This window comes from Aspergillus lentulus (assembly GCF_001445615.1).
Source record: "Aspergillus lentulus DNA, contig: Alt16, strain: IFM 54703, whole genome shotgun sequence".
Taxonomy (NCBI): Eukaryota; Fungi; Ascomycota; class Eurotiomycetes; order Eurotiales; family Aspergillaceae; genus Aspergillus; species Aspergillus lentulus.
The window spans coordinates 1,541,635-1,562,955 of record NW_028322113.1 but is presented as its reverse complement, the minus strand read 5'-3'; the positions used below and the strand labels follow the sequence as shown (position 1 = coordinate 1,562,955).

The window sequence follows — 21,321 nt, the reverse complement described above, 5'->3', positions numbered from 1 at the left end:
ACATGTGTGGTTTCCTTTCTGGCATATCCAGTCAATCGAATCAGAAAAAGAATCAGAGAATTCATGCAATAATCAAAAATCGTAAAGTGTGCCTATTCAGCACGACAAATTTAGTCGTGACAATTAATCGTCTCTGACTTCCAAAGGCTCAATGTTCCAGATACTGTCCGCATACTCACTGATCACCCGATCAGTAGAGAAGAATCCCATCCGCGCCACGCTAGTGATAGACTTAGCTATCCATTCATCTTGGTTCTTGAAGGCTTCATCCACAATCTCCTGCGTTGTGATGTATGAATTGAAATCGTCAGAGACCAGATAGTAGTCACCGTGTTCGGCAATTGCGGACATGAGGGCAGAGAAGTTGCTGGCGTCCCCAAACATATCGCTGCGAATCGCCTCGAAGACCTTGGACAGGTGAGGATCGAGCTGGAAATCGCCATAGAAGTGGCGATGACGGAGCTCCTCGACATCCTCCGCCAATGTCCCGAACAAGAAGATATTCTGCTCTCCAATCTCACGCGTAATCTCGATCTGGACGGCCACAGTTAGCAGACATGTCGAAGAGGGTAGATCGAGTAAGACTTACATTAGCTCCATCACAGGTTCCGATGATCAAACCCCCGTTGAGAACAAACTTCATGTTACTGGTCCCGCTGGCTTCTGTGCCTGCAGTGGAGATATGTTCACTAATGTCTGATGCAGGACAGATGATTTCTGCCTTGCTGACATTGTAATCTTCAATGAAGATGACTTTCAGAAGATCACCAACATCAGCATCATTGTTGACAACTGCCGCAACTTTGTTAATTAGGTGGATAATAGTCTTAGCCATCCAGTAACCTGGTGCAGCCTTCCCGCCAAAGATGGACACTCGGGGCACGAGTCTCTCCCTCTCCTCTTTCGACATGGCTTTGATGGTCAAATAGCGATGGATGACACCGAATATATTGAGCTGCTGGCGCTTGTACTCATGGATTCGCTTTACTTGGACGTCGAACAGTGCATTCGGATTCACGCTGTAGCCCGTGGTGTCTTTGATATGCTTCGCGAGTCGCAGCTTGTTGGCAGTCTTGATCTCTGACCATTCTGCTCGGAAGGCCTTGTCATCGACATAAGCTTCGAGCTGATCGAGAAGCGTCAGGTCTTTCAAAAAGTCGTAACCCCCAAGCTTCGAAGCAATCAAGTCCGATAGGCGCGGATTGGCCTGGTGGAGCCAGCGCCGAGGAGTGATTCCGTTGGTGACATTGGTGAATTTGTCTGGTCCATAGATTTTCACAAAGTCTTTGAAGATTGTCGTCTTGATCAAGTCCGAGTGCAGTTCAGCAACACCGTTGACCTTGTGCGATCCGATGATGGCAATGTGTGCCATTCTGACCATCTTGGGGTGTGATTCCTCGATAATGGATACGCGGGACAGCATTTCCCTATCGTTGGGAAACCTCTTCTCCACAGACTGCAAAAAGAACAGGTTGATGTCGTAAATAATCTGGAGGTGTCTGGGCAGTAGATTCTGCATCAGAGGCACAGACCATTTCTCCAACGCTTCCGGCAGGACAGTATGGTTTGTGTAGCCAAAGGTCTTGGTTACTATTGACCACGCTTCGTCCCACTCGAGACCCTCCTGATCTATCAGTATGCGCTGCAACTCAACGATAGCAAGCGTAGGGTGGGTGTCATTGAGCTGGATTGCAACCTGTTCTGGGAACTTGCTCCATGCTCTCTTTGTCTTCTTGAACCTCCGGACGATGTCATAGAGCGAGGCAGCGCACCAGAAGTACTGCTGCTTCAGTCTCAGCTCTTTTCCTCTCTCGAGGTTGTCGTTGGGATAAAGCACCGCTGAGATAGTCTCTGCACGCTGTTGGTCCGCGACTGCACTCTCGTAGTCACCAGCATTGAACTTCTGAAAATCGAACTCCCCACTGGCTGCTTTGCTCGACCACAGTCGGAGGTTGTTCGTCGTGCGAGTCCCATACCCTGGGATCGGGACATCATAGGCCACAGCTTGAACGGCTTCACCGTCCTCCCAGGAGTGAATGGTCTTGCCGTTCTCATCCTGGTACGTTCTCACCCAACCGTAGAATTGGATATCAACAGTGATATCGTGTCGAGGGAATTCCCAGGGGTTGAAATCGAGCCAGTAGTCAGGAATCTCGACCTGATAGCCGTCCACAATCTCCTGTTTGAAGATACCGTATCTGTAGCGCAATCCGTAGCCCCAGGCTGGATAGTTCAGTGTCGCCATACTATCAAGGAAGCACGCGGCCAGACGCCCCAAGCCTCCATTTCCTAGAGCGGCATCATGCTCTTGATTGATGACGTCTTCAATTCGAAAACCAAGATCCTTCAACCCATCTTTCCCACAAGTCAGCCTTTACTTTCTGATTTAACGGTCCTGCAAGGCGAAGACCTACCTCGGGCAGCATCCTTCATCCCGACATTAAGCATCGCATTGTCTAATGCTCTGCCCATGAGAAATTCAAGAGAAAGATCTACATATTATTTAGCAAATTTCCACGAGGCAGATTGGGAGGTCCAAGCAGTAGCACCCACAATAGACCCTCTTCTGGTCGGCGAAAGATTGACGCTGCTGCGTCTTATTCCACTCAATAATCAAACGATCTCTGAAAGCCAGCGCAGTGCCCGAATACGCGGCCCTGGATGAAGTTAGACACCACTTTGGTGAGCCCAATGAATATACACTCACAGTTCATCGCAATTGTATAGCGACCGTGCCAGTGTGGTTTCCACATGACGGACTAGTTCTTTCTATGGCTGATGATTAGCCCACAACGCTCATGCACCGAATCCTGGCACAGAAAACACACCTCAAACTCATCCTTATTCGTGAAACCCGTAGCAGACTATCACAATAACCATCAATGAATCTCCTCAGCTAAACAATCAATGGGCCTGCTCGCTTACATGCTTTTTCCATCTGAATCAGCGTCGAGAAATATTAGTGACACAATAGCTTCAATGGAGCGAAAAGAGCACACTTACGCTTCTCTCAATGGCTCTGGAATACTGGCCTCGACGCTCTTGATTTCTGCAGGTCCAAAACCGGTGTAGGTGCGCTTATGCTTCGGACGGCTGAAGCCCGGGCCGACAGGGCCTTGGAGGGGCATGGGTGCTCCGACAGAGGGCCTTCTCTCGCGACGTTCACTGGACATTGTGAAAGAGAGAAGAATTAACGAAGAATCTGGGACAGGAGGATGACAGCTTTATCGATGATGATGATGGTGCTGCAGAAGAACGCCAGGTCCAGAACTCGATGGAGTTTATCTCGTCGCAGTTGGAATAAGATCTTAGATTTGTACAAGGTAACGGATCAATGCCACTGTATAAAAGCAAGATTCAAAAGAAGGATCGCCCGAGCGACCAAGGTTTCAAGGATGGGAAGGTATGGTAAAGTGGTAGAAAGGAGATATTTAAGAAGGGGAGGAGGGGAAGGGAAAAGAGGTAGAGAAGAGAGGAGACGAGGTCATGGCTTTAGCCAATGAGGTCAGACAGCAACAGGAACAGAAAACACCAAGACGACAGGGTATATGGCCGGGATTGAGACGCCTTGGGTTGTTCTGTTGTAGAGCCGTGATGGTACATCAATGATGGTGGGGTTGAGAGAGCATCACTGAGGTTCAGCGCGAATGAAGCGCCGTCAGTAATCTAAGAGGAGCCAACGTATTTCCGGTAGTAGTTACTGGAGTTCTGGACAGTAGGCTAGATGCACTTCGTTTAACTCGACTAAGGTACATTAAGAGAAACAGACGTTATCATAGGTAGTGTATCAGTCCACTTAGTGGAACTGCAAATGGACACATGAGCCTCCAATAGAACTCTAGACCGTCATGGATTGTTACCAACAGCACGAGCTTCGACCAATAACAATTCATGGCAGATAGGATGTGCACCTTGCAGGAGCTTCTGAGATCCTGTTTTACAACATCTTGGGCACTCGGACAGTATCTAGTGTGGGGAATGGTACGATGATGGACGGATTGACTCGGAAAAGAGAGTGTGACAACTAGTACTTGGAGAGTTGTAAGAGCGAGGGGAGAGTGATTAGCACCACGGAGTAGTGATTTCTCTTGTTCAAGAGGGGGAAAAGGGCCCACCGTCATGCTCTACCTAGAGAACCCCGTCCCTACATAGGAAGCTATGACGCCTACACCATCTTATCAGGACATGGCGGGGAACCATCGAACATAAAGTTTCGTAGAAACGTTCATCAGGAAGCAGCCTATCCACTGTGCGACCGAAAAATTGCTCGTTTCAGTCGCTCGGTGAGCTTAAGAGGTGCTCACCCTAATCCAACAAGGTGTCTTTGAAAGAGGACGCTCTCGACGCGTAAGATAGGTCCCCCTCTCTGAGGAGTGTTCACCAGATCATATCGTCTCACCTCTGGGATGTGGAGATCCCCGCATAAATAATGGAGTACGTGCGTACCTAGTAGACGTTCAGGCCGGGCATGGCCCAAGGGATCAACTACTCTTGTAGTCACCTTATAGTATGCTCGGGCCTCCAATCTATTTTCGCTAAACCAAATATAGAATTCTCAGTATGTTGAAGAATTTGATGTGGTATTAATATATCATCTCAAATACAGTCAAATGAACCTTGTTTCTAATTAGCAACCGAGGCTTTCGTAGATCGCAACCTCATATGTCAGAACGACAATGATGGCCTCTGAGGGACGAGACTGGTATTCCTTTCGAAGATAAGACTCATATCTTCACATCATCACGGACTGGCTATATTGGTCTCAGCGTTGTGTCTGACGACCATGCAGAGGCGACTTAGGTAGGTGAGCGAAGAGTGGTCAGATCTCAGTCGCACATAAGAGATGAGCTGACCAGCAATGAGAGGATAGGGATCATTATCAAGAGTAAGAAGAATTAGGCCAATGCAAAGAGACGCTGCAAGCACTATAAACACAGAAGAAGAAATTGGGATGGTCGTCGGTAACTGAAACGAAGTAGACCGCCGTCAATGCATGAATAGGACGATCCAGAAGCAGAAGGTAAGACATAGCGGGCAAAGTAGATAAAAGTGTCTGAAAGCATGAAACAATGATAGTATAAGGCTCGAACTTGATATATGCAAATCGTGCCGAGGCCGCCAACTTTTCACTGAAGGTAATATGCGGCATCAGATCCCAAAAGCAGACAAAGAGCTAATCGTCGTCGACCAAATGCAGAATAAGATTGCTGCCCATGAAAAAAGGCCACCAGAAAACCAAGAAACACCATGCCACAAATATCCAAAAAGTATGACCCAGCCCAGCGCCTGACACAATGACGCGAGACAAGAATAGCAGAGCACCACAACGCCTATGCATTCAGCCAAACATAAGAGAGTATCAAGATGAAGAACGGGAAATTGAAATGAGAATTAAAGCAGAGTCGTAGCCGTGAGTTGGTGGAGGTGGTGTCTTTGGCGATAAAGCTCGTCATAAGACGTAGGAGATCAATAATGGAATGATTGGAATGGTCGAGAAGCGATTGAGAAAGATCATAAGATGCCCGAATCTTTCAGAGCATTTTGTAATATTGTTTCCTTGACCGCAGCGAACACTAGACGAATATTCGTGGTATCCGTTGCTTGAGTCAAACTGTCACGAGGTCAACTCAGTCTGTCAAACTCCCTGAGCTGGACCTACTGGCCCGAAGAAGGTACTTACTGTGGATATAGATTCAGGTGCGCTCGGTTGACCTGGTTGAATCTCCACAGGAGATACTTGGCAGCCCGGTTCACATCGTTACCGCCAGAGTAATCGGGAAAATAGTTACTCAGGGGCGAACGGGGCAATTTCTGTCGAAAGAGATCCACTTTGTTAAGGAAAAGAATAATACTTGTTCGCATGAACCATCGTGAATTAACGACAGAGTCAAAAAGAACCAAGCTTTCCATCATTCGATTCTTTAGAAATGGTTAACGAAGAATGCCACAGTTCAGTAAACACAGAAATCACTTACTTGATTGCTCTCTTCTAGCAGTACTTGATCGTACTCACTCAATGCCACACAGAAAATGATCGACGTGACGTTCTCGAAACAATGGATCCATTTCTTTCGCTCGCTGCGCTGACCGCCGACATCGAACATACTACGGACTCGTTAGCAGCCTAGACTAGGGACAGGGACAATATCTTGGAAGGCAGTCGCGTACTGTATGCTGAGCTGGCCCATTGTAAATCTTGTCTCATAGATACCTGTCGTCTTTGTTCGAGCACGGAGCACGTCCGCCACGTTCGGAATATAATCAGGAGCCGCTATGCGCTTCGCTTCCTCAAAGAAACTAATCGCAGATTGGGTCAATGCGCATATCTCTAAAAGGCAAGAAGCAAAAGGCAAAGAATGAACTTACTATGGCGCAGAATCCATCAGGTAAAACTCGTTCTGATGCTCTAACGCAGTGGACGTGCATGGATCATTCCAGAGATAGGTGACGGCATCTCCAATTCGAGGATCTAGAGGCGTGTTTGGATCCGGGTCGATATTGTATTCAGAAAGGAACTCAATGAATTCGCGGACTTTGGGACTCGTTGGTTGGAGGTTGAATTGGTGGTAAGCTCCGATGAGAGCTTTGGTGCAATCTAGGAGATTTTTGTAGATCGTTAAACGATATAACGCAAGTTCCTCCACCGTGTAGCCGTTTTGATGAATGATTTTCATTTGTTTGACAATCGTAGATTTCCCGCTCTCTCCGGACCCTGTCACAAATCAAAGGAAAGCTCCCGTTAGCCCACGGCACAATCACCATTATCATACTCAGGCAAATCCAGAACTGACCCAGCAGAAGTATCTTGCATTCTCTCCGTAGTCGCCTGGAATCCTCCTCTAACCGGCGATCAATGGCCTGACTTCGCTTCTTTTGTTCCGCATCCCCTGCTGACTCTGTGCTGAAACATGACCCCATTTTCGGCCAGGTTTTGTGTTATGTATAGAATAGCGGAAATACCTAAAGCATTAGCTGCCAGCACAGGTAAGCGGCATCAATTAATGAGACACTGACACCCGAGACACTCGGGGTAGGACTCATGAACTAGGCAGCCTCTTGCGCGCAACCCCTATGGCTTTGAAACCGACTTTTGAACTCTAGGTATACAGGAAATCGGGGATTAATGGGTAAGTAACGTTCGACGATGGTTGCGACCGACGGGAGGAGGATGAAGAATAAGTTGAACGCGGTATAGTGAGTTGCAGGGCCACGGCGAGCAGTTCCGGTCTTCGTTAAAGGTGCAAGAAGCGAGTACAGAGTAACGACCGTCAGGCTGTGGGACGGCAGTGATGACTCGTGACGCAGGTAATAAGGCTAAGAGAAATGTTGCTTCGGTCGGTGAGGAAAGAGCCCAAGCTCCTATTGCTTTTTCTCCGCGAGTAGACTGATTGGGATGAGGGGTGACAGGACTCGATTGCGGAGCAGACAGGTGTGTGAGAGTGACGAACCGACGCTAAAAAGGGTAGTCAAGGTCGATCGGGAAGAGTGGATGGAGAGCGGATCTCAAGGTGAGATCATGTAAGCAGTCAGGCAGGGTCGAAGGCGAAGTACTAAGAATGGAAGTAAGGTAATTGGTACAAGGTATTATACCCAGGTAGCTGCAATAATGGCAGATGTGTTAACGTGATAGACAACTAAGATCTGATATATTAAGCGTAAGTCTGCAGTGGCTTTGGAGAATCAGTATCAGGGTATAATGACCCAGTTGTGGATATTCCAAATCGTCATATAGACAGGTTGAAGTGGAGATGGCAGAGGGAGGAGAGCCTGAGGAGGAGTTGAGTGGGTAATATTGGTAAAAACGTGGATGGGCGAAGCTTACGGAGTACTAGTAGGTACATAACTAATGTCTACTGCGCCAGGTAAAAGTTTGACAGTCACCAAAGTAAGGTAGGAAAGAGAAAGAGACGCTTTAAATTCCGGCAGTGCTGCTGTCCACTGGTTTAGAGTGAGGCAGGAAAAGGGTACCTACCTAGATATTCTAAGGGTCCAATGTAACTTCACAGCATCAGGCTTGTCAGTTTCAACATAGATGCGTACTCCGTAACAGTAAGCGACTACCTACCTACCTACCTACCTTTGCCTATGTACCTAAGTTAGGTAGGAGGTACCTTACTCTCTGATGACGAAGGCATTGAAAACGCAGGTATTACAGGCTGGTTCTGGCTGTCATGGCGGGCCACTGGAAGCTGATCAGTCCTTATTTCTAGGGGCATAATCAGACATCTGCCTTTCAAATGATCTGATCTCTTCTACGAAGCAGTGATTGAGAGATTCAGGCTTAATGTTTAATTGTTTATGATTTATTGGAGTACTTCTCTGGTGCTTTTTAATTGCTACCTACCTAGATACACTTATGTACTACTGCTTAGACCATGGTGACTTGGTATACGTTACCATACGTCCCGATACAGCCACCAACCCTCCCGCGTTGTACCTACCTAGATGATCCTATTTCCAAGGCGTAATACGGATTGCTATTCCAGGGCGCATCGAAGTAATGCTGAGGCTATGCTTCAATCATTCCCGATTGGTGAGTTGGAGCTCTGCCTTCTAAGGTACATATATTTGGCAGAGTGCCCTTGGGGGGTTTCACAAGCTATGCCATGCATTTTCTACTTAGCTTCTTAAAGTCAAGGATGCAAATGGTGAAGACTCTATTATTGATGATAGACAGGAAATTCAAATATGAAGGTGTTTGCAGCGGTCAAAGTGACATGAATGTGACCCTTGATCTTTATTTTGATGCAGCGCTATTATTATTTTGGAGTATCCGTACTCAGAGTACTCCGTACCCAATAGCAACTGCTCTGTACGGAGGAAATTGTAATGCAGTGGTACACACCAGAATCGAACAAATGAGGGACGCTGTCACTCCGGACCTTTACAGCAACTGGATCAGTCATCCTCCATGATTGCTGAAGCAAAAGCTGATTCATGGTATGTATTTATCAAGGGGGCAGGAGAGATTCAAAAATAGTTTGCACATCTTCGAAAAGGGGTTCGGGCAAGATGCATATTTTGAGTTTGTGCTTGATTATTATTGCGATCCTCATCATGCAAATTATTGAGGATATATCTCTTTGTCTGTACTTGCCAGCCGAGACTAATACTTAAGCGCGCTTCCCTCTATCGTATCTAGATAGGAGACACCCACCTGGTAGTATCGACTATCGACCTTGTAAGGCCTCGACCGAGTGAAAACCTGGAATGATCCTGATGAGGGGCTAACGCAGTAAAATAGGTACCGGATAGAACAGGAGCATGACTTGTGAAGCTAACGTGGGAATGAGTCAGGAAGGGTTCTATCTACTTTCATAATAATGAGTATGATATAATTTAAACATCCTTAAATTGAGGGGCATGTCTAAACTGCACTTGATCAACTGATGAGGACTCTCAACACAAGATTCTTTTAATTGTGCGTTATGCTCTTCCATGATGGTGTGGTACAGCATAATCGATTTCTCCTGGTTGATGGAACTGGTTAGAACCGGATCAGCCCCACTATGATGACATCTATCACATAGCAAGATGCTGGGTCTAATCTAAAACCTCATCTCGAATTCCAGTTGTCCCAGTTGGTGACATACTCAGAGGAGAAGGTATTGCCATTGAAGATCATTTGGTGAAAATAATGAATTGTATACTAATTGATGCTTACCTTCGTTGCCGACATGAAGAGGAAAAGAAAACGTCTGAAGACCTGAATGTGCGTTTGGAGTTGGAGGGGCACTGCTTTCTCCTTTGTGCTCGTTGTCTGTCTAGGGTACTACCGGACTGTTGTTTCCGATCAGCTATTCTGCTGGGATTATGCTCAGTATGAATGATTGCGTTGTTATCGAATATGGACAGCATTGGGAATTTCTAATAAGCTGCCTGACTGCTTTATGGACGGTATGCAACTGTATCTACAGAACGGCACTTGACGCCTATAGAGAGGTATAGTGTTAATTGCCTGAAATTATTTATTCGAAGATGACTTACTCAACGCAAACCTGAATACAATGATGATGATGAGGAGTGTGATAGGGACCTGTATAGAAGACTTGCTTTCCGGATGCCAGATGTGATCCCTGTTGATAGCACGCATTCATGACCGCAGATGACCGTACATAGTAAGAAAAGATAAAACATAGGCCCCTCTTGTTCCGCGCATGGGATCTATTTTCCAGACGATCCTTATGGCGTTCTTGATATTTATGCAAGCGTTATAATGATGATGATACCCTGATGGTGCTGTTCTTCCTTGAATTTGGAACAATCTTCCAACCAATTGACCAGACCTAATGATCGTTGTGGTCTAGACAGATAGGTACTATACCCACTAGGGCCGAAAACACACCGGCCCTTTTTTTCGACTGTGCTCACTTTTCGTCGCGGACGTCATCGTCCCTGTTTTTGATTTTCCTGGGACTCGAACTGAGCGAACTAGGAGGCCTCGCTTCCCCACACCTGCTAGGCGCCACTTGCTGCCACGGCTTTTGCCCGCCCACGCTCCCCTCTCTTCCTCCCTGAGCGCGACTACGTAGTTACTTCAACTGCATCTGTTTTTCCCCTTCCTTCATAGGTTTTTGACATCCTCATCTGTCGGCTCTATACATTCGTTAAACTTCCACGATCTTGAGATCCTTGAGCCAAAGAATCGGAGAGACTGTTAGAGAGCTGCCCTGCATTCCCAGACGTACTCCGTCCACCACCATCATCCAAAATGGCCGAGTTCGTGCGTGCCCAGATTTTCGGCACCACCTTCGAGATCACCAGCAGGTACAGTGCACGCGATCAGGAGACTTCGAGATATCAATTGTGTTAACAAGATCGCAGGTATACGGATCTGCAACCTGTGGGAATGGGCGCCTTTGGACTTGTCTGGTATGGTTGGCAGAACTCGGCATACCCCTTCTTTCATCTATGACAAATGCCGTCAGGTCTTCGGCCTGTTCAAATGGGCTAATAAGTATCGCGCGACAATAGTTCCGCAAGAGATCAATTGACAGGCCAGCCCGTGGCCGTAAAGAAGATCATGAAGCCTTTCAGCACTCCTGTTTTGTCGAAGAGAACATACCGCGAGTTGAAGCTGTTGAAGCACTTACGGCATGAGAACGTTTGTGGCTACCCAACCGCAAACATCCCACCACATTTTTGTTCTGATTCCCTTGGTAGATCATTAGCTTAAGCGATATCTTCATCTCCCCTCTCGAGGACATGTATGCGGGGCCCCTCGAAGCCTAAGGCTTGTTGCAGTATTCTAACAGCTGAACAGTTACTTTGTCACAGAGCTCCTTGGGACCGACCTCCACCGACTTTTGACTTCAAGACCATTGGAGAAACAGTTCATTCAATACTTCCTATATCAGATTTTGGTGTGCCTGGACTTTTCCCCCTTTCAGACAGTACTTAAACACTAACCATCTATTCTGCAGCGAGGGCTGAAATACGTTCACTCAGCAGGCGTCGTTCACCGTGATCTCAAACCCAGCAACATCCTTATCAACGAAAACTGCGATCTGAAAATTTGCGATTTTGGCCTTGCTCGTATCCAAGACCCTCAGATGACCGGCTATGTTTCGACGAGATACTACCGAGCCCCTGAAATCATGCTTACATGGCAGAAATATGACGTGGAAGTCGACATCTGGAGCGCAGGCTGTATCTTTGCCGAGATGCTGGAAGGAAAGCCTTTATTCCCCGGGAAGGACCATGTCAACCAGTTCTCTATCATCACAGAACTGCTCGGAACTCCACCGGACGATGTGATTCAAACTATCTGCAGTGAGAATGTGAGTGGGAGACCGACATTCCGCCTGCTACTTATTGCGAACTCTTGCTAATGCGGGGAACTTTGTCAGACCCTGCGATTTGTCAAGTCCCTACCGAAGCGCGAACGCCAACCTCTTGCCAACAAATTCAAGAACGCTGATCCCGACGGTACGTTTATACATCTGGGGATATAGGAGCTCAGGGTACTGATACCTTTTAGCGGTCGATCTTCTGGAGCGAATGCTCGTTTTCGATCCCAAGAAGAGGATCCGCGCCGGGGAAGCACTTGCGCATGAATACCTCTCTCCCTACCACGACCCTACCGATGAGCCCGAGGCTGAGGAGAAGTTCGATTGGTCGTTCAATGACGCCGACCTTCCCGTGGACACCTGGAAGATTATGATGTATGCTGAACCTCGGTGAATATTCTGTCTCGTTGGCTTCTAACACTAGACGTGCAGGTACTCGGAGATTCTCGACTTCCACAACATCGACCAGGGTAATGACGCTGGCCAGGTGCTCATGGAAGGAGGCGTGGCCCAAGCACACCAGAACTATGCGTAAGAGTGGTCACCATGTGCAACTGAAATGAAGCGGACAATTTTGTTTAATGAGACGATTTTCTTTTGGTCTGTGTAGACGGGGAACGAGGTTACGATTTGTCCATTTGAACCTACTTCATCCTTTTCATTTTTGTGTTTCTCTCCCTTAAAAGCGGGCGTATGTACACGACCTGCTGTTCAACCTCCTACTTGTTTCGTCCTGGCGTTGTTAGAGCCGGAGAGTGTGGGAACAGATTGTTCATTCTTACCTTTACTCCTTGAGTGGTGTCTCCAACACAGAGCTGTCCCATTGTCTGTTCTTATATACATACACACCGTTACGTTTCATGAATCCTTGTTGGATGGAAATGTCTAATAACAATTATGATGCTGATCGTTGGCCCAGTTGGAGATGATGGCCGGAGAAGATTCCTACAGCAGCCGTTAGGGCACAGGATGCAATCTGATTTCGTACTGGTTCCCGGAACCGAATGCTCCAATATCATAAGGCATCGATATCGTGTTTACTTTTTGTACGTAGAGAATTGAGTTCAGTAAAAATGCGCCCGCAATAATGCATACCTCTGACGTAGTTTGAGGAAGCGATTTACCCCAGAGCAACAGCTTGAATAATCGTGGCGGGGCCATGCCGAAATACACATCGCCGACTCGATAACCGCCCGCCTGCAGACTGTGATTCGTCTCCCCTGGTTGCATATCTTTAACAGTCAAGGTGCACCTATACAACACTCACATTTGCATGTATCATTTATCACTGCGATATTCTATCTCCCGTGTGACCGACTATTTCGTCTTCTTTGCTTCTTCCGGAGGTGCTCGCATTTTTCCAACAGAGGATATAGCTTCAGACGTGTCATCGTCCCCGGTCCTCAGTCTACCCCCCGGCTTTGCATGACGCTTCGGCGGAATGGCTGGTGTTCGAGGCCGCCAGGCCCCTATTGTGATGGTGATTGATTTCCACCATGCGAGGTGAGTCGTCTCAAGGAACACATGGAGACCGCTTTGTATCGTGTTCTGCTTGAAGAGGAGAGCTGTGAGGGGCAAAGAACGCGACGGGGAGGATTCCATAGTGCGCATTGTCTGCGCATTTCCCCCTATATCTCACGTCTGATGCTTCTGGAAATCTCTCTTATGATTGAAAGGTACCGCCAGCTGACAAATTTCGTCGTCGACAAATAATAGGGGCCCGGAAATCGAACTCTGCATCGGAGAGGAGGACATCGATATAGTAACAAAGAATGACTGGTCTCTTTTACCGTTCATGGCGTTGTCGGACGGGGCGCATGCGTACGAAGCGATCCTTCCCTTCCCCATTGTCCCTTACAAAGCGAAGTTCTGCGATTGACTCGATGTCTTCGGCGTACCAGATCCACCGAGGAATTCTCATACTTTACCCTACGCAAGCAGGAGACGGAGACGGCGCCGGCAACATCTCTCTTTGGAATCGCCTGTTCACGACAGCTCGACTCGAACCTGCTTATCAACCGTCCTGCGGATGTGACTAGATCCACTGTACAAAAGGCCGTCGTCGTTATTACGGATACCCCTCAAAGCGTGGGGCAACTGAGGGAGAAGCTCTCTGTCGTGACTTCGGCTTGGTTCGCGCAGCGGTACGTTGACAATATCCATGTTTGCGTTAAGTGATGGTTTGGGCTGCTGGACGCCTCGCTGAACAGGGCCAGGACTGATTGAATGTGGTGATAACAGGGACTTCTCGGACATCGACATCCTGAAGGTTGGCTTGATACTTGCTTTGTGTCGAAAAGCACAAGCATGCTAACGGATGCGCTAGAAATTTCGTGAAGGACTCATAATCAGCTGGGAACAGAACAAAGCATCGAAAGATCAGAACCTTGGTAAAAACAGACTTGTTCCATGATGCTGACCGGAATGGGTAGCTAATTTGTGGAAAGGTCTCTCTCTGCGGGAGATGATACACGAGTTCAAGTACCAGACTCTTGTGTTGTTCAAAGCTCTACTTCTACAGCCAAAGGTAGGCAATGATCATGCTGCTTTGATGACATATCTGACCTCATTCAGATGCTATTCTTCGGCTCACGATGCGAGCGCTTATGCATGATTCAGTTCTCACTTATCTCACTGATCCCGGGCCTGATAAATAGCTTGCAGGATTGTGCTGATCCGGCCGCTGATAGCTACGCGCAGACTGTCGGGAAACCTACCTCCTTGAAGACGAGTGATAGGGCATCCTGTATGTGACCGTACTCCGCTCTTATGACAAACTACGCTAATACATGGAAGTGCTGGCGTATATGGGTTTGCCATTGCAGATATTTGGAAAGGTTCGCTGTTGCGCAGGACATAAGATCGGGCGTCGCTAATACTGCGTAGGGAAGCATGTTTGGACCTTATACACCACTTCAGCAGCTGGATCTGCTGGCGGATCATGGGACCAAGTCGTACGTTGTTGGATCTACGAACTCGCTCCTTCTACAACAGAAAGATCGTTATAGCGATATATTGATCAATGTAAGCGGTCACCTTTGATCACCAGGAAGCTTGTTCGGATACTGACGTATTTCAGCTTGACGAGGACGTTATCACTATCTCATCACCCTCCCTTCGAAGCTCCCTGGTCCTCTCCGCCGCCGACAGGCGCTGGATTGACCTCCTTACACAGATCATAAACGACACTTGGGATGAATCGCATCCTCAGCGACCAAAGGATCACGGATACATGGGTTCCGAAGAATTCATCAGACTCCAATTCGAGGAGTATCTACTTGCGTTGCTGGCCTCCATGAAATACCACGAGGAACTGCACTCTTTCAGTAGCGGTGAATCTGGTCAGAGGAGTAGGGCGCAGTTGGAAGCATACAATATCGAGGGTGATCCGGCGTTGGATTTCAATCCGGATTTTCTGGCACACTGGCAAACAACTTCTAATTATGCCTTATTCAAACGCTTGACGTCCGATGCTCTTTTATTCTCAATCGTTGAGCCTCGCCATCCCTGCGCGGGTGGTCTCACCATAGAGGACGTTCAGCGACGGCTGTCGCAACAGGTTGCGGAGCTTCATCTTGACGAGCGGGTGCGTGAGGGCCGCGAGGCTCTCAACAGACATCTCGCAACCGGTCAGAAGAAAGTCAGCGCTGCATTCAACAGTTTTTGGGCAGATATCGAGGCGATGCGGGAAGCACAACGGAAGCGGAATGAGGAGAGAGCTTCTCAGTCGCAACGATCTTCGATGGACCAACCACGGCCGTCCTTAGATACAGCGTCAGTCACTTCAGCCACAGGCTCCTGGTTCGGTGGGCGAAAGGCCCCCGCTGTGGACATTGCACAGGCGCAGGCATCCGTCAACGCGGTGAGTCAGAAAGCTGGCGCATATCTCAGTTCATGGAGCTCGTGGGCCAGCGAGAAACGCAAAGAATGGCAGGAAAAGAAGGCGACGCCGTCATCACCGTCCTCAGTCACCTCTCCTTCCACGCCTACATTGTCTAGTATAGTCGAAGGTGATGACTCGGAAAGAGGCCGACGCCGCTCTATGCAGCAACGACGCCAAAGTGAAGATTCAGCTACCCTCTCACGCAGCAGGAGTCGACGGAAGAGATGGAGCAATATCCTGCTGAGACGGGAAAGCGGGGATTTTGGACTCCCCAACGCCAAAGAAGACGGCAGCCCGGACGGCAGCGAACAGGGTCAGCCATACCCAAAGTCGCCCTTGTCCCGAGGGACCTCGGCGCGTGGAGACGACGTTGCACAGTCGACTCAGCCTAAAAACAGTGATCCTTCCACTCAACCTCCAGTTGAAAAGGAGCCTGAGACATCTACAATTACTGATATCGTCGAGAAGCAACAGCCTGCAGACGAAAAGCTCGCAGAAGAATCAGCCTCTCATCCGTCAGGCGACAAAGCACCAGCCGCCTCAGCCGAACACGCACCACCCAGCACATCGGCCTCGAATTCCAACTAGACCTATCTTTCAGCCCTGCCTTCTCTTCTGAACATTGACAATACGGAGGCTCGAAGATGGATGTTTATCAAGCATAATGCATTTGCATCATAACTCTCTTCTGACCAGAGCGCTTCATCCCTTTAATTTTCAATTCATGCAAAAATGGACTATTCCTGCTTTCCTTTTTTTTTCTTTTTACCCTCCTACAAGCTTGAATACCCAAGAGGACGGAGCTGGCATTGATGATAATCTACACCTTACATACACCTGCATTGATACCATCTTACTTTCTGGATATAATGAATTAAGCTACCTGCTTGTATATGTGTTTCTGCTTCACCATTATTTTGGTTGGCTGGGTCGCTGTACTGTACAAAGTTTGTGACGATTGGACAGTGAAGCTGTGATGAACCTCATAGCCCAAGCAGGATTTGTACACCATACCTACCAAACCCTGGTCTCATGATAGTACGCCTTTTCGCGCATAACATTTAATGCCTACTGGAGAACGCATTGATCGGAAGTCCAAAGAAGCAACCCGTCTATTTAATCGTGGTCAGTTGGGTAATCATTGTCATATCTTCGCTATAGGAAGCAATACATCTCTTGTCCCTGCTAGTGATGAAGCCGGAGCCTGTGCCAAAGCGAAACCGGATGATTAAAAAGACAAATATCAGCGCTAAGATGAGTTGTTGAGCAGAAGCAAAAGGTTGTGGCAAGCAAATGGTATAAAATCACGCAATGTAAGCGATCTCATCCCCGTCCAACCGCTCTATATAGTCCTTCTCCATGAGAGCTTCGATATTCTTTTTGATATCCTGCACTTTGGGAGGAAAGCGGGACTTGACCTGCTGAATGACCTCTTGTACGAGCTGTACGTGCTTCATCTTCTTGCGGGACTTCATGATGCGAACGATGGCGGACTGGACGACTCGATTAGTGGCGGACGAGGCGGCGGGAGATATTGGGAAAAACATACCTGGAGGAGTAATTTTCGGTCCTCCTCTATTGTCTTGTGGGTGTCGTCTGACTCTACCTTCTGCTCTGATTTGATCTGAATGTTTAGATTGACCTTGATCTTCTTGTTCTTGAAGTTGTAATTCAGGGAGAATGAAGTTCCGGGTTCGGGTTTGGCCCCTTCAGGGCTTGGAAGGAGCACCTTTGCCTTCAGCAGGATACCCAGATTGGGGTCGAGAATTTCGGGAGCGAGGCTGGTAGCCTTCTGGATGTCGGAGTAGCTTAAGGTGTCATTCTCATTGAACAAGAGGAGGATACCCATTTGGAATGTCGACACTTGGAAAGTGTACGGAACTTTCGTGTTCTTAATGTAATTTGCTTTGACTTCGCCCTTACACAGCTGCCAGAGCCAGGTCAGCTTTCGACCATTGTGTTTGTCATAGTAGAAACTCTGGAATCGCTCGTAAGTCTTGACGATTTCGGGTGGTGCAGAAAAGCCGGTTGTAGGTGGATTGAGGGGCCAGAACCCAGTTCCAAGAATCTGAAAGTGTGCGTCGACCTGCTTCTTCCGATCGTCTTCGTCGAGGACCTTCTCCTGCCAATCCTTGTAGTTGGAATTGAGATCTTTCGAAATCTGAATGTCCTGGAACATCCGCTGCAACTTGTTGGTGTATTCGAAACCGCAGGCTTCCTTCAGTTTGCTGATCATGCTAGTCTCCGCATCGTCGGATACCGAGCTGACGTGTACCAGCCGCTTAGCCAGCATCTTGGAGTAGAATTTCTGGAAGACGTCCTTGTCTTCGATGTATTTGAACACGGTCATGATCTGTACGAGCATCTCCTCCAACTCAGACTCCTCCGCAGCCTTTGAGCCCTTCTTCAGGAGAGAATCGGTGTATCGGGCCAGCAGCTCCGGTGATTTCGTCGAACTGGATTTGCAAACCTTGTTGCGGTTGACAAACTCGCGGCAGGCGTTATCCAAGGATCTCACAAACTCGGATTCACCGTTGAAAGCCTCATTGACAAGGTTTTGATACCTGGTGTGCACTTGTAAGAGCGCATCCACATACATCTTTGGTTCGAACGCTTCGCCTTCCGCTGCAACTTTCTCGACTGCAGCCAAGCCCGCCTTTCTGACATGAGTCTCGAACTTCGCCCGCAGAGGGTCCAATCCATCCTTGATTCGCGACAAAAGTCGATACATGCGCGCTAGGTCATCTTGGCGCTCATTGTCTAGCAGAACTTGGAATTCATCCCGCAATAATTCGGAATGTGCTGTGACTAAGACATCAAGGCAAGTGTCCGTGAGACGCTTCATGATATCTGGATGTAGATACAGGCCCACGCGGGCCTTCTCCTCGTCAAGGCGAGCCTCCGCCTTCTTCATGTACTCTACCACGCTGTTCTCGGCCACGAACTGGCGGGATTCATTTTCGTAGTAGACTCTGGTCGCAGCAATGAAGGGTTTCTCAAAGTACACTCTGTAAACCTCCAGCGTAGACTTGGTGCTATCATTCTCGTCCAGACCGAGAGACACAAAAGAATCTACGATGTTCTTGATTTGCGACTGCTCGATCGTCTCGCCGTTCCGTTGCTTTTCGATCAGATTCAACACAGCCTCCATGACCTTCTCATGGACCTTCATGAAAAAATCATCTTTCCATTTGACGAGGTGCAAAGTGTACACATCGTAGACATTCTTCTTGCCCTCGTCGATCTCCCTCTTCACCCAGTGGCGGTTCAGGTACCGGAAGAGGTGGTTGACATATTTGGCGGCGGTTGTGTAACGAATCCATTCACGAATGTAAAACCCTAACAAGGCTTCTTCGGTATGGCTCTGGGACTCCCTGTACACGGCCTCAAGGTGGCGTGACAAGTACTCCCCTAGTAGCTTGTATAATTCCTCGCCCAACAAGTGTGCTACAGTAGAAAAATCGTCAGAATAATGCCATCACAAGCCGACATACCGTTCAGCATAGGGGACGGAAAGACAAACCACCACGATGCGCCTGTAATCCTTGCCCGTTGCTGACTGCCTTCTGTGATGTGCAAAAGTTGTGTACGGCGCTTAATCACAGGGGTTAGTCAACTCAGTTCCAAGAAAAGACGGGAGTCTCAGTTCGAACATACGTGTACAGGGCCATGTACTACACCAGAACGGCGCGACTGTCAGCATCGTATCACATAGAAAACACGCTCTCGGCGGAGAACGAGAAACTGGTGGGAAATGAGGACAGAGACATACAGTTTTCATATCCACACCCTCCTCCAGCTTCAGCATAACGCTGTCAATACCCTTCTCTAGGAATGTCCATCTATTCGAATCAGCCCAGATTCCGAGTCAATAGCCATATGAAGTGTATCCGAAAGGCGGTGGAGCGCGAGGTGTCGGTGTAGGCGAACTCACGTTTCGTCAAGGTCATCCTTGTGAGGAGTCTGGGGCATTAGAGGAGGCATAATGCTGCCTTGAGCTTAAAGATGGGAGGAGCGATCTTGATATGACGAAGCAGTGAATGTCAGCAGATGAGACAACGGTCACCGGTCCAAAGCATTCAGTTGGCGACTACCGGAAGGGCAAAACTGAAGTAGAATAGGAAAACCCAAAACGGCAGAACTGGAATGCCCACTTTGATCGCCAAACGACACTTTTTGAGCCTCGAGACGTTGAAGAAACGTGCAGCGGCAGACGGTGAGAGCGCCGGCGGTAATGCCTTGCGAGACCGTTCAGGAAAGGCGGCGCACGAGGCAAAAGAAGGAGGGTAGTAAAAGACAGCTGGGGGGACAGGCCGAACGGACCGACTGGCGAGCACTTGATAACACGACCAAGAGCAAGACACCGGGACAGAAAATCAGGTAACACGCGTTTTTAGGAAGAGACGAAGAAAGAGACCAGGCGTGGCGTTGGGTGATGGTGGAGTGTCGCAGGCGTGGGGATGATGGATGCTACATTAGCGGCAGGCGGTGAGTGAGCTGAGGCGCGTACGAGGCTAGGACGCTAGGTGCCTGCTAGGCATTGATCTCAATTTCAGCTCGAAGACCTAGATTTGACCTGACGAAAGAGACTTTTAGGCATCAAGCACAAAGGAATCTCTAGAATCGAGAAGCGATTATGAAAAATTAAACCACCGAGGGATCTTTGCGAACTGTGTTAGCGGCACGGATGAGGCTTTTGTGAACTATTAAAACCTAGTGTTACAGTACAGCTTCTGGCTCATGCTTACTGGATAGCTGGACTCTTCTGTAGCTGCCTATACCTATACTATAGACATACATGTAAAAGTCAGATATTTTATGAGCAGCAGCGCCATCCAGAATACTCGAACCGTGGATTGTCTTCTGATAGACAGTTGATAGCATCACGGACTTGTAAGCCGGGATGACGTCATGTGTGGCCTCTATCAACAACTAAAATACCTGCGATGGAGAGGGAGAGCTTATGTCTTCTGCTTTGCTTGTAATACCATAAATCATTTACTTTTGCTTTGAGTGTGGTCTGCAAAAGGGATTCGTTCAACATAACTGTCATCTATAAACTGGTCTAACCAGAGAATCTCAAAATATAGTACAATGTCCTTCAAAAATCCATCAGAAATCCAGGTCACCTCGCGCCAAATTCCCAAGTGGGAAAGGATCCCAAACACCTCAATCCAATCAAAGCCTCTCATGATCTATCACAAGGCCTTCAGCGCATCTCCCAAGCAGCTCACCGCGCACTTAGAGGAAGTCGGGGAGGTCAGTCCCCAGTGGGTTTATAGCATGTATAGCCAAACACACTTCCACAGCACGACCCATGAAGTTCTGGGGGTTGTCTCAGGACGTGCACGTCTCTGCTTCGGCGGCGAAGACAATCCGAATCGGTTCGACACGGACGTCGAAAAGGGCGATCTGATCATCGTCCCGGCAGGTGTTGGCCACCGCTTGTTGGATGAGCTCGACACTGAAGAGGAGCAGTTCAAGATGGTGGGTGCATATCCGAAGCAGAAGCAATGGGATATGTGTTATGGACAGTCAGGAGAGGAAGACAAGGTCAAGGGCATCAAAGACTTGGGCTGGTTCCATAAAGATCCTCTATTTGGAGACGATGGCCCTGTGTTGCATGTCTAGCGCTGATTGCATTGCGGG

The 21,321-nt window shown here is 48.2% G+C and overlaps 5 protein-coding genes across 5 annotated transcripts; 2 read left to right on the top strand and 3 right to left on the bottom strand.

The window, feature by feature from the left end:
- Window positions 1–123: 123 nt before the first annotated feature.
- glpV (glycogen phosphorylase) lies at window positions 124–3,173 on the bottom strand (the record flags this gene model as incomplete). Its single annotated transcript, XM_033555879.2, has 8 exons — window positions 124–534; window positions 590–2,355; window positions 2,415–2,492; window positions 2,554–2,657; window positions 2,708–2,769; window positions 2,829–2,864; window positions 2,926–2,938; window positions 3,004–3,173. 8 exons carry the CDS (start codon window positions 3,171–3,173, stop codon window positions 124–126), a joined length of 2,640 nt encoding a protein of 879 aa, XP_033411770.2.
- A 2,338-nt stretch (window positions 3,174–5,511) lies between these two features.
- Window positions 5,512–6,918, bottom strand: gpaB (guanine nucleotide-binding protein subunit alpha gpaB; the record flags this gene model as incomplete). The annotated part of the gene is made up of 6 exons (XM_089600351.1): window positions 5,512–5,611; window positions 5,681–5,919; window positions 5,976–6,105; window positions 6,169–6,297; window positions 6,367–6,712; window positions 6,771–6,918. The coding sequence occupies 6 exons, from the start codon at window positions 6,916–6,918 to the stop codon at window positions 5,512–5,514; spliced, it is 1,092 nt and encodes a 363-aa protein (XP_089455244.1).
- A 3,793-nt stretch (window positions 6,919–10,711) lies between these two features.
- Window positions 10,712–16,260, top strand: ALT_7978 (mitogen-activated protein kinase hog1; the record flags this gene model as incomplete). The annotated part of the gene is made up of 18 exons (XM_033555877.2): window positions 10,712–10,767; window positions 10,825–10,872; window positions 10,975–11,104; window positions 11,164–11,207; window positions 11,264–11,363; window positions 11,424–11,780; window positions 11,850–11,928; window positions 11,981–12,164; window positions 12,222–12,320; window positions 13,506–13,610; window positions 13,691–13,933; window positions 14,031–14,058; window positions 14,116–14,179; window positions 14,237–14,316; window positions 14,364–14,535; window positions 14,586–14,626; window positions 14,676–14,813; window positions 14,869–16,260. The coding sequence occupies 18 exons, from the start codon at window positions 10,712–10,714 to the stop codon at window positions 16,258–16,260; spliced, it is 3,360 nt and encodes a 1,119-aa protein (XP_033411768.2).
- A 716-nt stretch (window positions 16,261–16,976) lies between these two features.
- On the bottom strand, window positions 16,977–19,656 carry culA (cullin culA; the record flags this gene model as incomplete). Its single annotated transcript, XM_089600350.1, has 6 exons — window positions 16,977–17,165; window positions 17,222–19,119; window positions 19,167–19,266; window positions 19,330–19,365; window positions 19,445–19,514; window positions 19,607–19,656. 6 exons carry the CDS (start codon window positions 19,654–19,656, stop codon window positions 16,977–16,979), a joined length of 2,343 nt encoding a protein of 780 aa, XP_089455243.1.
- A 1,110-nt stretch (window positions 19,657–20,766) lies between these two features.
- On the top strand, window positions 20,767–21,303 carry ALT_7976 (cupin domain-containing protein; the record flags this gene model as incomplete). The annotated part of the gene is made up of 1 exon (XM_033555874.2): window positions 20,767–21,303. One exon carries the CDS (start codon window positions 20,767–20,769, stop codon window positions 21,301–21,303), a length of 537 nt encoding a protein of 178 aa, XP_033411765.1.
- Window positions 21,304–21,321: the final 18 nt, after the last annotated feature.